This window comes from Sebastes fasciatus, chromosome 18 (assembly GCF_043250625.1).
Source record: "Sebastes fasciatus isolate fSebFas1 chromosome 18, fSebFas1.pri, whole genome shotgun sequence".
In the NCBI taxonomy this organism is placed as follows: domain Eukaryota; kingdom Metazoa; phylum Chordata; class Actinopteri; order Perciformes; family Sebastidae; genus Sebastes; species Sebastes fasciatus.
The window spans coordinates 25,783,027-25,798,901 of record NC_133812.1 but is presented as its reverse complement, the minus strand read 5'-3'; the positions used below and the strand labels follow the sequence as shown (position 1 = coordinate 25,798,901).

Sequence of the window (15,875 nt, the reverse complement as noted above, 5' to 3'; positions counted from 1 at the left end):
ACTTCCGACGTGGCAGCGAGAGCAAGAGCGTGAACTCTTTATGAACCAGAACTGCTTTTGGTTCTTCTGTTATCCCTGAGTAAACACCGGTTACTGTAGCTTCACTAACTCTTACTCCTGGAGCTGCTCGCAATCTAACTCGTGTAATCTGTTATGCAAAAAAGCAAATCAACCAGAGGGATGAAGTCATGCCTGTAAATAAGCAGAATTCCAGATGTTTAAGATTGTTTTGGTATCACTGTTTGTATATGACCTACCGACCCCTGCAGCCCTTTACACCAGATAGTTCTGCATTAATAATCTCTTGAAGAGGAACACGGATTTTACACATCAGCTAGCTCGAGGCTACATTAGCATCTACTAGGGATGCAAAACCGAACTGTAAAAGAACAAACCGTGCAACGATGTTCAAACCGAACCTTGGGCTTGTTGTAACTGATGCATCGCTATTAAATACAGACCTGCTAATTATTTGATGACGTGCCAGAGACATAGAAGAGGTAATTATCTAAACATAGGCTCACTTGACCGTTAAGTAGCCCGCCTTATTTCATGTATACAATCAGTGTTATGGCTTCATACAATATAGACCTAGTATTAATTACTATCAATCTATCTATTTATATATTTTGGCGTTCAAAGACATTGGAAATGGTTATGTTTTTCTTCTCCCTATTGTGCAAAAAAAAAAAAAAATGAAACCAAATTGAACTAGCATCTACGTTGTGCGGCAGGTTTTGACAAGGAAGAAGAATGCATGGAATAAAAAAGACGATATCTCTGGTTCTGCTGCAGCAATTTAGACCCTTTATCTTTTAAACTGTCCATCGTGAGTTTGACAATGTGACAGGAGTTCAATGCTAAATTGGTGGAGTGCTCTTAAAAATGTGCACCTGACTCTACTGGCTCTTAAGCCATATAGTGCAGCATTAACTACAGACTGTAAACTAGAATTACCGCTTCACGTTTGTATGCCTCCGTCAACAAGCCAAATTACAGTTTACAGCCATGTTTGTCCAAAATGTCCTCACTTCATCATTTTAGCATATAAATTCTTGAATTATGGCCAAAAATGTGTTTTGTGAGGTCTCAGTGACCTTTTACCACCTAATTCTAATCAGTTCATCCTTGAGTCCAAGTGGAATTTGCTAAAGGTGTCCCGAGATGTCGCGTTCACAGGAATGGGGCGGACGTGAGGTCACCGTCGTGTCTAGAAGGTAACCAGCAAATTGTGAAACTCTAGCAAGACGGGTTAAGGTTAGGAGAGGTCGTCGGGCAGCAGGTCTCGTTAGTCTTTGTGAGTTTTTGCACGTTTTCACAATTTGCGGGATACCTTCTAGACACGACCTGAGGTCACAGTGACCTTTGACCACCAAAATCTAATCCGCTCATCCTTGAGTCCAAGTGGACGTTTGTGCCAAATTTGAAGAAACATAATGGCTATCGCGGCTATCGCGGCTATCGCTGTCGCTGAAGGTATAAAAACTATAGTGAGTAGATTCGGTCTGTTTCTTTCTAATCTGATGAATGATTTCTTGACTGAAACAAATAGGTAGGAAACCCTGCTAATCTATCAAGAGAATCTTAGAAAGTGTCCTATTTGCACTTTATAATCATAAACACGGGTCAGTGAGAGAAAGAGAAAGGGTTCCGCCTGCCTCAGTCAGCAGCAGTAAACTGTACACTGTGTGCTGACGCTGACGCTGCAGCTCACCAGCAGCACAATGCCTCGCTCTAACTGGAATATTCCCGGCCCCATTCTCTCCATCAAGACCGCTTGGTTCCTGTTTTGAAATTAGAGGAAGAGGCACGTTGTGTAAACACGTACTGTACCTCGGAGTAATTAAAGTGTATTTCCACTGAATGGTAGTGGTAAATCCCCTTTCGGTTAAGAGCAGTGCACCCATGAAACTGCAGAACTGTAGCTGTTTCTTAATTTATTAAACATTGACACACAGTTTACAGGTTTGAGACATTACTTATGATTTATTAGGGGTGTAAATCACAAGTTTCATCACGATACGATATTATATCAATTCTTTGGACAACGATACGATATTTGCTGACATCACAAAGTCTGCCACGATACGATTTCGATTTGATTCAATTCAGGAGCCTGATATGATCGATATGAGATGATATCATCAAGATTGATGTATTGTTACACCCCTATGATTTATACTATTAAAAACCGAATGAACTTTATAAACTGTCACGATTCCCAGTTGATCATATCCTGGCTGTGATAGTCTTGATAAATACCCCATGTACACCTGATAATACTCAACTAATTACAATCCCGCTTTTCCAGCTGGTTGACATTCTAGGAAAAGTGTGCTTCTTTGTTTTCTTCCCTAGAGCTGGATGAGAAGATTGAAGCGTCTGTCACGTCTAGCTCTAGTATCAATCTTCACATCTAATCACTGGCAGGAAACAATAAAGCCTATTTCACCCAAATGTCCAACTCTTCCTTTAATGCTCACATGATACCGTATGTTAACTATGTCGTAATTCCTCTCCAGGTGTCGTCCCAGGACGTGAAGAAGGAGAACCCGCTGCAGTTCAAGTTCCGGGCCAAGTTCTTCCCGGAGGACGTGTCCGAGGAGCTGATCCAGGACATCACCCAGAAGCTGTTCTTCCTGCAGGTGAAGGAAGGCATCCTGAGCGACGAGGTCTACTGTCCACCGGAGACCGCCGTGCTGCTCGCCTCCTACTCCGTTCAGGCCAAGTTTGGAGACTACAACAAGGAAGTCCACCAGCCCGGATACCTGCTTACCGAACGCCTGCTACCAACCAGGTGAGACGAGAACAATCGAGCTTTGTTGTTGTGTTAGCACCTAGGTCAAAAGGCAAGATGTCATGTAGTAATGCACTTGGCTTACTATACTGAAGCAATACGCTTTGGCACTGGCGCAAAGTAATTTGTTGCATAAGGTCATTATTGAATAATTAGAGACATTTAAGAGGAAGAAGAACATTAACATGGACCATCTCCACCCTGATTTATAGATAGTGATGAGTCTAAAGCATTTGAATCATTTGTGTGGGTGTTTGTATGTCATCTATTCCCTTTTGTCAGTGTAAAGAGTTGCCAATTCATGCTTTCAAGGCATACATACAGTACATACCTGTGATATAATTTAAGATACCGGAGTATCTCATTAGTTGCACCAGAGCATTCAAGAACTATAGACCAAACTTTTATTACATCATTAATTATGCATAAAAGGAACAGTGTGCCAAGACAGTGGCTGCGTTCTTTAGGTATTTTCGTGGTTGAAGCAGTCGAGGGTTTGGGTGGGCATGTCAGGGACTGGTGACAAGCGTGTACAATCGTATCGGCTCCTGTCATCGCCTGTAGAAGTCAGGAACATGCAATGATTTTGAAATGTGGAAAAACAGCAGCTCAAATATGCCGTCAAGTACATGACGACGTCTCTTTTTTAAATTCATGATATGTCTGCACATGTTGAAAGTCTGGAGGTCATTGTGTTTAACCATGTGAATTGTGTCTGTCCTGAGGTTGTCACAATCTCCAGCATTGCTGTTGATTTGCGTTAGACAAACTAAAAAAACTGTGTAGGATAGCACCAACAGCTAGTTTGATGTGCACAGACGTAGGGATGGGACGATATAGGAGTTTATCACGATTAAAAAAACACTCAAAATAAGTTGATCGTGGTGAATTTACATCATTGGAATAATCGTGAATATCCTCCCCTGAGTGATTTGATAAAGCTGTCTCGCCTGCGATCATCGTAGAGAAGTGGAAAATAGAGCCTGATTTAAAAAAAAAAAAAATACAGATATTATCATGTAAGAAAGACCTGAGTCACACAGTATTGCTATTTTTTTTGTACTTATTTATCCTTTATTTATGCAGGGGGACCTTATGATTTATGATTACCTTATTTAAGATTGTTTGATTTCATTAAATGTTCAGTAAAAAGAGATGCCTGTCCTATCTGTGATGTAATAAAGTTATGTTTCGTAACAAAATGTATGAGTTTTAACCATATTTTGGTTAACTTTCATATCGTCCCATGCTTACATAAACAGGAGTACAGAAGTTTGTGTTATTGTAGACTTCCCATCACCTTCAGATGGTTGTATGAGGCTTAATACGCCGTAATACTGTAGCTGTTTGTGGTGACGAGATGCTTTCAAGAGTCAGATATTAATATTAAGTCTGCCTGGATTGTTATCATAATCAAAGTAAAATTTGGGAATGTAAATGAAAGTAAAACACAAAATACGAATTCAATTTTATTTTTATTTATTTATGTATTTACCCAGAATCCCCATTAGTTACTACCACGTTGGATACTTCTCTTCCTGGAGTCTGAACAAAAACACTACATCCCAATCAAAAGCAAGAAAACAAAAGAAAAACAAACATCAACCAAAATTAAAAAAAATTTAAAAAAAATCAATAACAATAAAACTACTAATGACAATTAGTAATGACATAATAACAACAAATGACCACAAGTCAAATAGGGAACAAAAAACAAATTAAAAAACAAGCAAACTACAAGAAACAATAAATCAACAACAATAAAACTGCTAATGACGGTAATAAGAATGGGTTTATAGGATTTTAGAAAGGGTTAGATGTCTGACGGTGCACAAAATGCATCAATCTTGACTTCAAGTTGCTCTGCTGGAATGCAGCACACACCCTACTGTGCTTTTCCTCTCAATATGTCACACAGCAAGTCACAGTAAAGAGGAAAGTTACAATACCAACGTAATTCAGACAAGTGAAAAACACACTTAACCAAAGCAAAGTTTGACTTTGCACAATGCAATGCTTGCATGACAACAGAGCCCATAATGTTACTTATCAAACCAAAGCCAAAGATATCAGCTTGTCTTGTCTGTTAGTGGTCTCTGTGTGGTGATGTCGCTGATCGTCGCTGCTTTCTTCTCTCTGTCTGTAGAGTCCAGGAGCAGCACAAGTTATCCAGAGAGCAGTGGGAGGAGAGGATCCAGGTGTGGCACGAGGAGCACCGCAGCATGTTAAAGTGAGTGTGCTTTTATATATAATCTCACTCATTGAGTTGAATAAGAATACATTGAAATAATAATAACTTCATGTCGTCCTCCGTCCGTTCTTGCAGGGAGGACGCCATGCTGGAGTACCTGAAGATCGCCCAGGACCTGGAAATGTACGGAGTCAACTACTTTGACATCAAGAACAAGAAGGGAACGGACCTGTGGCTGGGAGTGGACGCCCTGGGACTCAACATCTACGAGCAGAGCGACAAGTAAGCACTGTGTTTGTTAGTGTCTGTTTCTGTGTGCTTCTGCCTGCTGCTACTGACGCTGCAGCTCTGAGAGCTAAACAGGCTGGGCCAGGTCCATGTCTGTACTCAATCACTATTCCTGTTTCTCTGCAGACAGTATGACAGGAATAACAATGAAGGCCAAATGAATACAGTCTTAGGAGTATCTCTAAAGACAGTTTTGATAATTAAAACTCAGCAGCTTTTATGGGTCTTTATTATCTAACATTATTTCCAGAGTTGAGCTGAAATAATCTGTTTTATCTTGAGGTTTTTGTACACCAATCACCTAATATGATTTAGAATTTGTGCCTTTTGCTGCACATAATTGTGCATAATCATTGTCTCTTGTAAATATATCAGATGAATAGGACGTCTTTTGTTCACTCCTCCGCTTATAGACGTACAATTACTAAAAAACTATCCGCTGAAGTACACTAAAGCTGGGCATACACTGTACAATTTTAGTCTGTTTCTCGCCCAAATTTTGAGCCGCACGACTCGTTTTTGAGTCGACCGAATTTCAGCTTCGTCGGACGTTGTTTGCCGTGCAGTGTACAGGGGGGGACCGAGGACCAATTAACTCCTCCTGACCGGCCGTCGCGCAGTCGGATGAATTTCTGACGTTTCAGAAATTTTGGTCGGCCGTCCACAGGCTCTCACACAGTTGAAGCAGAGCCACAAGCTGATTCCCCAACGTCCACAAGTGCCTTTTTTCTACTTTTTTTTTCTATCAAGATAACAATGTAGGCTACAATAGATATCGTAAAACGTTGCCAGCTTCATCCAATTCTCTCTGGACAAGCCATACTGTCCATGTCTTCTTAGAGAGAGTCCATATACGCCGGAGACGTTTAAGACGTTTCAGCTGACAGGATGGCACAGGTGATCAAGGCAGCACTTTTCTGCCTTCTTAGCATTACTGTGAGCCGTACAGACCTCTGCTAGCAAACAGACTTTATCTGCCTCGGAGCTTTTTTTTCTATTTTACATGTACAGTGTGAGCGCTCAGGTCATGGCTGACGATCAGACCGTACATAAATCGCTAAATTGGCTTTACATCGCAAACACTCTACTCGTACGGTAGCAATAGGAATTACTCAACAACATTCTAAAATCGTACAGTATATGCTCAGCTTTAGTGTGCCATTTGTACTGACGATGATTTACATGAAATCCCTTCTGTACATTTCTTATTTTTCCATTTTTGTCTTGGAAGTCTGGTTTTATTTCCCCCTGACTTAGTGCTGGGTCTAACCTCAGACGTGTCCAGTTTCATATCTGCAGTTAATCACTACCAATTGCTCCTGTTTACCTGCAGACAGCATGACAGAAAAGAGTCATATTTGTTTGTTTTGATGATTCTTTGTTTGGGCATTGAAGGGAAACCTACTTTTTGAGACATGTGAAAGGGTGTCGCCAGACTCCAGCCGACCATTACGCCTGGTCGTGATTGTCACTCAGTTTATAGATTGCAAGGCACTCTGGGAGGTAATCACTATCTATTTGGTGAAATGAGTCCTGAGATCTCCCGTTGGCTGCTGGTGGCCTCGTCTGTGGGGTTACTGGACTGAAGTGTGTTAAAGGAGCACTTCATCCCAGGTGCCTTTTATAGACACCTCACCCTGTGCTGGAAATCCTTCAAGCGGCACTCTGCTCTGGCTGAGTTGTGTTGTTCACTACCAGTTTGTAGCTCTTCCCATTTTAAAGTGGCTGTGTCAGCTGTCATGGCAGCTTCTATTGAAAGCAGTGTGGTCTACTTTGTGGAAGAAATGAGCACAGAAAGTCAGTGACGGGGTAATGACAAAGTGTAGCATGTCAGGCCTCTAATTGAACCTTTACCGTCTCATTCTTTGTCTTACATCAGCTTTAGGCGTCTAAATGATTTAATTACAGTAACTGCTTTTGTGTTAAACTTCATACAGTCTCTCATTTAGACTTATTATATCTTAACTGTGGTATGAAACCCCTGACAAGAGCAAGAAACTCATTGTTAAAGAGCACACCGGGTCCCTGTGTCCCCGTGTGAGTCTGTCTCTTTATGTGCTCCCTGGGATCAGCAAAGAGAAGGCCTCTCCTCCACGGTGCCCTCTGCTGTAGCCATGGCTACGCCGACTGGTTTTTCAAGCTGTGCGGCACTTAAGAATGCGAGGCTAAACTACAACACTGTCTCTCCAACGAGGGCAGCCGGCCCACAATGCAGCAGTGCAGGCCGACTCTTTGCCAAGGCACAGTCTGGTGCTGGTTTAACTCCTTAGGTGCTCCTGGGCTGCAGGTCGACAAGTCCTTTTTTCTCTCTTAGGAGGGTTCCTAACGAGGTGAAATGACCTGGAAGTATCTCAGTAGAAGCTGTAATGAGAGCTGTTTGAATCCTCTAAATGCTGAGGAAAGGTGCTTCAATGCTTCCTTTCTTATCTCCTTTAGCATATAGGATACACTGGACCATCCTTTACTAAAGGAAAGGAGAAAATGCCGCCCCACAATTCCTTGCGGCTGCAAGTTTTAAAGCAACGCACCATTCTGCCGTTGATGAAAACAGACAATATGCATATTATTTTCAGACAGTCATAAATGGGATTCATGTTGATAAATATGAGTGGACAGTGACAACCATTTCATTTCACTTTATTTATATGTATTTATTTCAAAAAAGTAAAAAAAACAAAACAAGAATAACAAATAAAATGAGCAGTAAACATGTAGTAAACACATAATCAACATAAATAAATATTACGTCCGAAAAACAGTGGGAAGAAATATACATTTAATGGTTCTATTCCGTCACCATAACTCAAAAAATACCTCAATATTTATCATATAAACTCTGTGGTAGCCTGGAGGTTATTCCTTTTTTATTCCAATTCCAGCCTTGGTAATGAAGTGATATTTTTCACTGGTTGTCCACGTTTTAAGGTCAGATAAACACGTAAAGTGTTCCAGCAGCAGAAGGACCTGCGGTATTTCTCTTTCACACTCCGCGGACGAAGCAATCTGTCACTGAAGGAGCTATTAAACAACGTACGGGGTGGAAGCACCGCCTTTTGTAGTCCATCTTTGGGACATTGTAGTTTTACCACGGCAGATGCGCATCACTAACACCCGCCGCCGTCGCATCACCGCGGTTGTCTTTTCCTAAGTCCTCATGAAGTCTCCTTCTCATCTTTCCTTGACCTCATCACGTTTTCCATCGAGGTCAAGGAGAAGTGGTTCGGAAAAGACATTAGGAGGACGTCATTTTTTGACTTTTCGACCGCCGCGCTGCTCTGCTGACCACGGCGCTGCTCATTTTATAGGACTATGGAAGTCTTTTAGAGGTTTCTTTAAGCCAAAGTTTCATCTTAGCAACCATCCTACTCAAACACACACACACAGATTAAAAATTAATATAACAGAAACATATTGGTAATTAATATCCTTTTTCTTTTTCATTTTATACTAACTCAGTAGTAACTTTAGTATCTAGCTGCCAAAGTTATCAGGTATCAGGCTGCAGAAATAACTGAAAAATAGGTCAAACTCATGGTTTTTGTTTGACATCCCGGCACACGTCGGCATCTGCAACTATTTTGATTATCGATTAATTGTCATATTTTCAGGTTTCAGCTTCTGAAATGTTTTTGGATTGGCTGCTTTTATTTGTCTTATGTATGTCAACCCTTTCCACAGCCCGAGGTGACGTCTTCAATCGTCTTGTTTTGTCCAAAACACAAAGATATTCAGTTTATAATCAGATAAAACAGAAAAAAAACAAGAAATCCTGATACTTGAGAAGCTGGAACTTATAACTAAAAGCAACTAACGATTATTTTCATTGTCGATTAATGTGTAGATTATTTTCTCGATTAATCGATGAGTTGTTTGGTCTATAAAATGTCAGAAAATAGTGAAAAATGTGTTTCATGGAGAAGCTGGAATCAGAGAATTTTGACTCTTTTTCTTTAAAAATGACTCAAACCGATTCATTGATTATCAAAACAGTTGCTGGTTAATTTAATAGTTGACAACTAATCGATTAATTGTCGCATCTCTGATAAACACCTACTGGTTCCACTAGCCGTTGCTATCAAATGCTAATAGGTTTATTCTCATACATTAGTATGAGACTTGCTAATGAAATCTTCACCAACCACAGTGTCTCTACTTTCCTTTAAATCACTACAAGCTGTCAGCGACATTTTACAAACCGCATCACTACAGCAATAATTTCTACAAGCATGAATCCACTGATAGAGCACGGCTCAATAAACCACAAGGAGAATTATTCAATCGCTGAGATAACTTCCACATTGTTCTCTCAATTCCACAAGCATGCGTCAGGGTCAGTAATTGAGTGAAATTCCAGTTTAGGCAGTGCAGTTTCACAGCAGTAGTTTCGCTGCGTGGTGGATGCCTGCCTCTCTAGATTACAACACTATCGGCTTGTCAATGTTTACTGTGCTACTCTGAATTGTGCTGAATGAGATTGGCATCCGTTCAGTTTGTCTGGCACAATAGAACGAGCGAGCCACACCCGAGATTCAGCCCTCATTCGAACAGTGGATACCGAAATCCAGCCTGAGAGGTTTATTCATAACACCAAAGCATGCAGCAGTGGGATTGATTGAAATGAATGACGTGTCTGAAGTTGTTTGGTGTTTGATTATGTCTACATAACACTTTAAATATCTGTGTTACTATAATAAATAGAGCTACAACTGATGATTATTTCCATTATCGATTAATCTGACGTGTATTTTCTTGATTAATCGATTCATATTTTAGTTTTTAAAGGAACAGAGTGTCACAGTTAGGGAGATCTATTGGCAGAAATGCAATATAATATAAATAAGTATGTTTTCTTTAGTGTTTAATCACCTGATAATAAGAATTATCGTGTTTTCGTACCTTAGAATGAGCCGTTTATATCTACATAGGGAGCCGGCCGCCATGTTTCTACAGTAGCCAAGAAGGGACAAACCAAACACCGGCTCTAGAGAGGGTCATTCACGTTTCCATGTTTCTTGTCGGCCACCGTAGTTCTCCTACACGCTCGGCACACGGGAGAAGTTTCAGTTGGTTGCAATCTGCAACCTCACCGCTAGATGCCGCCAGATCCTACACACTGCACCTTTAAATGTTAAAAAAACTGTGAAAAGATTTGCTTGTTTTGTCCAACTAACAGTCCAAAACCCAAAGATATTAAATTTGCTGTCATATATGACAAAGAAAAGCAGCAAATCCTCTCATTTGAGAAGCTGAAACCAGATAATATTTGACATTTTTGCTTGAAAAGTAACAACAGTCCAGAGAGAGAGAAAGCCAAAGCATGAATCAAGTTCTTTGCATCAGAAAGACAAGATTTCTCAGGTGGAATATGTAGTCTTACATTTCTCTATTACACCAATTCTGCCTGAGAAAACAGTAGTCCCCTGTGCCAAAATACTAGATATAGTAAGGCAAGGCAGCTTTATTTATATAGCACATTTCAGCATTCAAAGTGCTTTACACAAACATTCAAGAACATTGCGACAAAGTGCAAAAGAACATTGAGACATAATTAAAACGGTCATAAAACATTAAAGATTAGAAAATAAAAACAAGCTAAAAATCTAGAATACAAAAAAAAGCTAGAATAGAAGCTAAAAAGGAGTATAACACACAAGAGTAAAAGTTATAGTGCAGTATAAGATAATTATTTGGTTTAATAAAAGGCAGCAGCAAACAAGAAAGTTTGATAAATACTATATACTGTATAATGGCTGTATCTCAGAAACTACAAGGAGCACTTTAGTATTTTTTTGATATCAATGAACTTATAACAAGTTGAATATCAAAGATATGCACACATATGCAGTGTAAAAAACATATTTCATATGGAAAACATTTACAATGTCAGCTTTTTTCCTAATTGAAAAAAAAAATCCTTACTTTATTAATTAAAGTGTGATATTTCATGTGATCTAAAAAATTTAAAAGTTGCATTGTTGTGTATGTCTGTACCAAATTTCAAGACTTTTCGAAGACCAATTCGAACAGATGTTGTGACGTTTGTCCTTATCATACTAAATATAGTCTTTGGGCACAAATTAATTACACCAAAGCTTTTTGCCTTTTAAAGTCTACATATAATTTTGTCTCTTTTAGTATCGGCACCAATAACTATAATTGTGGTTTTGTCCTCATTTAATTTCAAGTAATTGTTGCACATCCAAACTTATAAATATTTTTAGGACAACCTGTGAAATGATGTTGTGATCATCTGCCACTAGTGATGTGTACAGTTGTATGTCGTCGACGTAGCTATGGACATTTACATCGTGCCATTGCAAATACTGTCAGGGTTATAAAGGATTTTTGTTTTTGGTTGTGCCATTTAACGTCTTTATTAAATCGTGGCCCTCATACAGCAGTTTCGTATCACAGTATAACGTTCGTGTTCATGTGCTCACTTCCTCAGATTGACCCCTAAGATTGGCTTCCCCTGGAGTGAGATCAGAAACATTTCCTTTAACGATAAGAAGTTCATCATCAAGCCCATCGACAGAAAATCTCCAGTGAGTAATACTTCAGCTTTCAGTTGTTACACATGCTGTCATTTCTATTCCTGTAATACATCTTTTCCTTAACAGTCTTCTCCAGTTTAAGAGTTCTTGTTAGATAAAATGAGCGTATTAAGTTGCAGTGTGTGTCTATACTTTAGCTCTCTTCTTTCGTTTTTACCTGTGGCATCATGTTTCTCTGCAGCGAAGAGAAAAACCATTAGACATATCCTCAGTCTGATCTAGCATACAGAATAGCCAGGGCTACTTTCCAGGCAATGCTATTAGTGATGGACCCCAAACACTCACAACTAAGAGTTATATACCTTATCTGTGTCGCTCAGGCTATTTTACCTTTCGCTATAAGTGGAGCAGTTTCTATTTGTAGCAGTAATCTGTATTAAAAGTTTCCCTGCACCTGCTCAGAGCCACGACTGGAGTCTTTGTCCTTTTTATCAGCAAAGCACAATGAACAGGCAGCTAAGCACTTTATTTGTTCTTCTCTTTCTTTTTCCTCCTCTCTCTCTCTCTCTCTCTCGCTCTCTATCTCTTTCTTTTTCTTTCTTCTTCTCCAAATTTCAGGACTTTGTGTTTTACGCAAAGAGACTGCGCATAAACAAGCGCATCTTGCAGCTGTGCATGGGCAACCACGAGCTGTTCATGCGTCGCCGCAAGCCGGACACGATCGAGGTGCAGCAGATGAAGGCCCAGGCCCGAGAGGAGAAGCAACAGAAACAGAGGGAGAGGTACGCAGACGCCTGGAAACACATATATGTGATATGTAGTTTGGTCACTTCCAAAATCAGTTTTCCATTTCGATAAAACATAAAAACTATCCCAAAATGATGTGACCGGTACTTGGCGTTCCTTCAAGCCATCACAACCTGATCTCAACATGGCTGCCGGGTCACAACCTCTCTCATTGTACAGCTAAACCGTGCTACAAGATGATTCTGAAAACATTTGAAGAGAGAAATAAGCATTAACGTAAAATAATATTGATTCATATTTGATCAGTGCTGCCTAGTTTGACCGTTTGGTCGGAGTTTGCGAGTGATTGACAGCCGGCTCTCATAGACGGCAGCTGGACAGCAGACCTCAGATCAGCTCTGACTGCTTGTTTTCCTCCGGTCTGTGAAATCTTGCAGATGCCGTTAGGAGCACAGGAGGACACCGCCTACTTCAGCTTTAAGTTCTGATTTTAGCCACTTTCTATTTTCTTAGGCTGACAACATAAAGTCCACAGTAAAACAATAAAAACAATAGCATAGCATAACATAGAGAATAAGACCAATACTCATCACAAAACACATTTGATCACATCTTTGTGGTGGGCTATTTGTCCCGCCCCTCCTCCCCTGTGATTGGACAGCTCGGTACAAAGTGACAGTGACGAGTGCCACGTTTTATCTAAAGTTTAACATTTTTCAACTCTCGGCGACCTGAAAAAAAAAGCCAAACATACAGCGCCTCGTCACGCTACTGGCATCTTACAATAGCGTAAATATGCAAAGCATTAAAAGCATGAGCTGGCCTCAGGAAAGAACACTTTGGTGGACTTAAACGTACAGTACGCTAACATTTTAAGATGACTTGTTAATTTCTTTAGATATTGGTTTTATGATGCTGAACACCACCAGACAGTGCATGAAGCAGAATCAGGCAGTTTGACCTTGTTCTTTTATGTCTGAACCAGCTTCACTGTTGACAGATATACTATTCAAAGCCACTTTCAATTCATGCAGTCCAGCATGTAAAATGAAACCTCCCATTGGGCAATAACACAGCGTTCCTTTTTCAAGTAAGGGAAATGTGCTTCCTGAATTGGCTGAACTGAAAGCGAATGGATGTTGACCCCGAGCTCAGCTACAGCTGGTCGGCGCACTGTCTGCCCCGTACAGCTGTTCAAACATGGTGATGTAACGGCGAGCAGACAACACAGTAAATACCAGTGAGTGAACCATTAGATCACCAGCAGACAGAGTTAGGGTTCACTCACACACACACACAGTAGCTCACAGTGAGACAGAGGCCGGGCTGGTGTCCAAACAGAGTTACTGGATGGTTGGTGATGAGTCCCTTAAGACGGATCATTTAAACATAATGAAACCCTCAGGGAGACATCCGGTTGTTACTGCAGCACAGGTTATAGAATCATTATTAATAAAGCTGGAGTACAAATAGGACAGTGAGGCAAATCCAACAGAATATTTGACAAGTTTTTCCTTTCATAGTTTACTTTAAATCTTTTTTACATTTTATAAATCTATTGCAGATATCAATGTAGATAGAAGGCTGATTGGACAGTGCATGATTAACTGATTAGTTGCTGCAGCTCAAGTCAGCAGTGATTCATGGAGAGACCTTCGTCTGTTCAGCTAACATTACTGCCAAGCAGCTGAAATATAGAGTGATATTGTGGTTTTAGCTGACGTGTGTCTCCTCACTGTGTTGAGCGATGCTCGTTCATGTCTATGTAGAGCGAGCAAAAGGACGCTGACTTTCGTTGACTTAACGACCACAGGTGTCGCTGTTAACAAGCATTTCTGATTCTTACAAACAGTCCCTTTAACGTAGGTAAAAACCTTTTAAAGAGTCCCTGTTACTGATGACTGCACTCACATCTTGCAGCTCTTACAGGATAAAACATGGTTGTAAACGTGGTGCAATTTCAAACTGCAAGTGTTCATCATTTGGGATAAATTGTATTTACATGAAAGATCAGTATACTGCATGTGACCATGCCAGATGCATGAGATGTTTTATTTTTTTGTTTATTGAACAGTGGTAATTGAGCAGCTTGTGCAATCATGTGGTGAATCTGGGCTTGTGTGTGTGTGTGTGTTGTGTTTACAAATGTGTGTGTGTGGGCTCACCGACTGTCGTTTGTCAGCCGTAACTACACATCAACCATGTCAGCTCACGACGGCTGTGTGTTATCTGCAGGGACCAGCTGGAGAAGGAGAAGAAGAAGAGAGAGAGCATCGAGAGGGAGAAGGAGCAGATGGTGCGAGAGAAGCAGGATCTGATGATGAAGCTCTACGAGTTTGAGAAGAAGACCAAAGAGACAGAGAAAGGTGAGGCGGCGGGCGGTGGGGTGAAAATAGTTAGAATATGTGTGTGTACATGCGGGGAGGTGAACACGAGGCTGACAGGTTATGAAAGCAGGTTACTTGTTTTGTAAACAACATGGAAGACGAATGGTAAAACGAAACAATGTCTGTTATTTACTTGTTAGCGGTGACGTAATCTGTGTTTACAGTATGAAGCTTGGTGGTTGGTCATTTTCTTCATTTTGTGGTTTGATTATATTTTTTGTCCAAACCAGAAAAAACATCTGTGAGGCTCTTTACTTCTAGTTTTACCTGTTTCTGCTCGTGACAGGAAGTAAATCAGAAACCAGCAGCGTTTCTTTAAAAAAGCTTTTTTATTGATGACAAAATAACGGACTGTACAGTAAGAAACAAGGCTAATAATAATAAGATCATTAAGTGACTCCGCGTGGCTTCCTCTTTAGTAATCATTAACACGTTTCCTGCTCATAAATTAGTGCCAAATGATTTCCTGTGTTTGTTTTTGAATGCTTCAAATTACAGCTGATTGTGGTTTCACAGCCTGAATAATACAAATAACAGGAAGTCTACAGTCATGGGAACGAGTGTGATCGCCCAGTACGTTTTTTAAACTTGCATCTAACTAGAGCACTGTCTCTATCCTCGGTCTCATTACATTATCTCCATTTCGTTTCAAATGTTTCTATTGTGAAGCATACTCTTTCCAAAAATAGCAAAAAATAGTATTGCCATGCTTCTTTTCCATATAAACAAACACAATGTCGAAAGACACGAGAAGAACACTCTTCAAAAATAGGAAAAATAAATAAATAAATACATAATTAAAAAGGAAAATATATAAATACTGAATAATACAATTAATACATAATCCTCTCAATATTTAAAATAAAGAAATAAAACAATATTTCGAATAATAAATAATAATACAAATAATAATAATGATAATAAATAAAGGAAAATATATATATACTGAATAATACATTTAATATATATAC

The 15,875-nt window shown here is 39.9% G+C and overlaps 1 protein-coding gene across 2 annotated transcripts in view; it reads left to right on the top strand.

The window, feature by feature from the left end:
- The window catches only part of ezrb (ezrin b), a 45,811-nt gene that overhangs the window by 22,314 nt on the left and 7,622 nt on the right, over positions 1–15,875 (top strand). For both annotated transcript variants that reach the window (XM_074615292.1, XM_074615291.1), the window contains 6 exons: positions 2,523–2,797; positions 4,944–5,027; positions 5,124–5,270; positions 11,725–11,821; positions 12,389–12,552; positions 14,753–14,883. In XM_074615292.1, the coding sequence (XP_074471393.1) occupies positions 2,523–2,797; positions 4,944–5,027; positions 5,124–5,270; positions 11,725–11,821; positions 12,389–12,552; positions 14,753–14,883 (898 nt within the window). The remainder of the gene's footprint in view (positions 1–2,522; positions 2,798–4,943; positions 5,028–5,123; positions 5,271–11,724; positions 11,822–12,388; positions 12,553–14,752; positions 14,884–15,875) is intronic.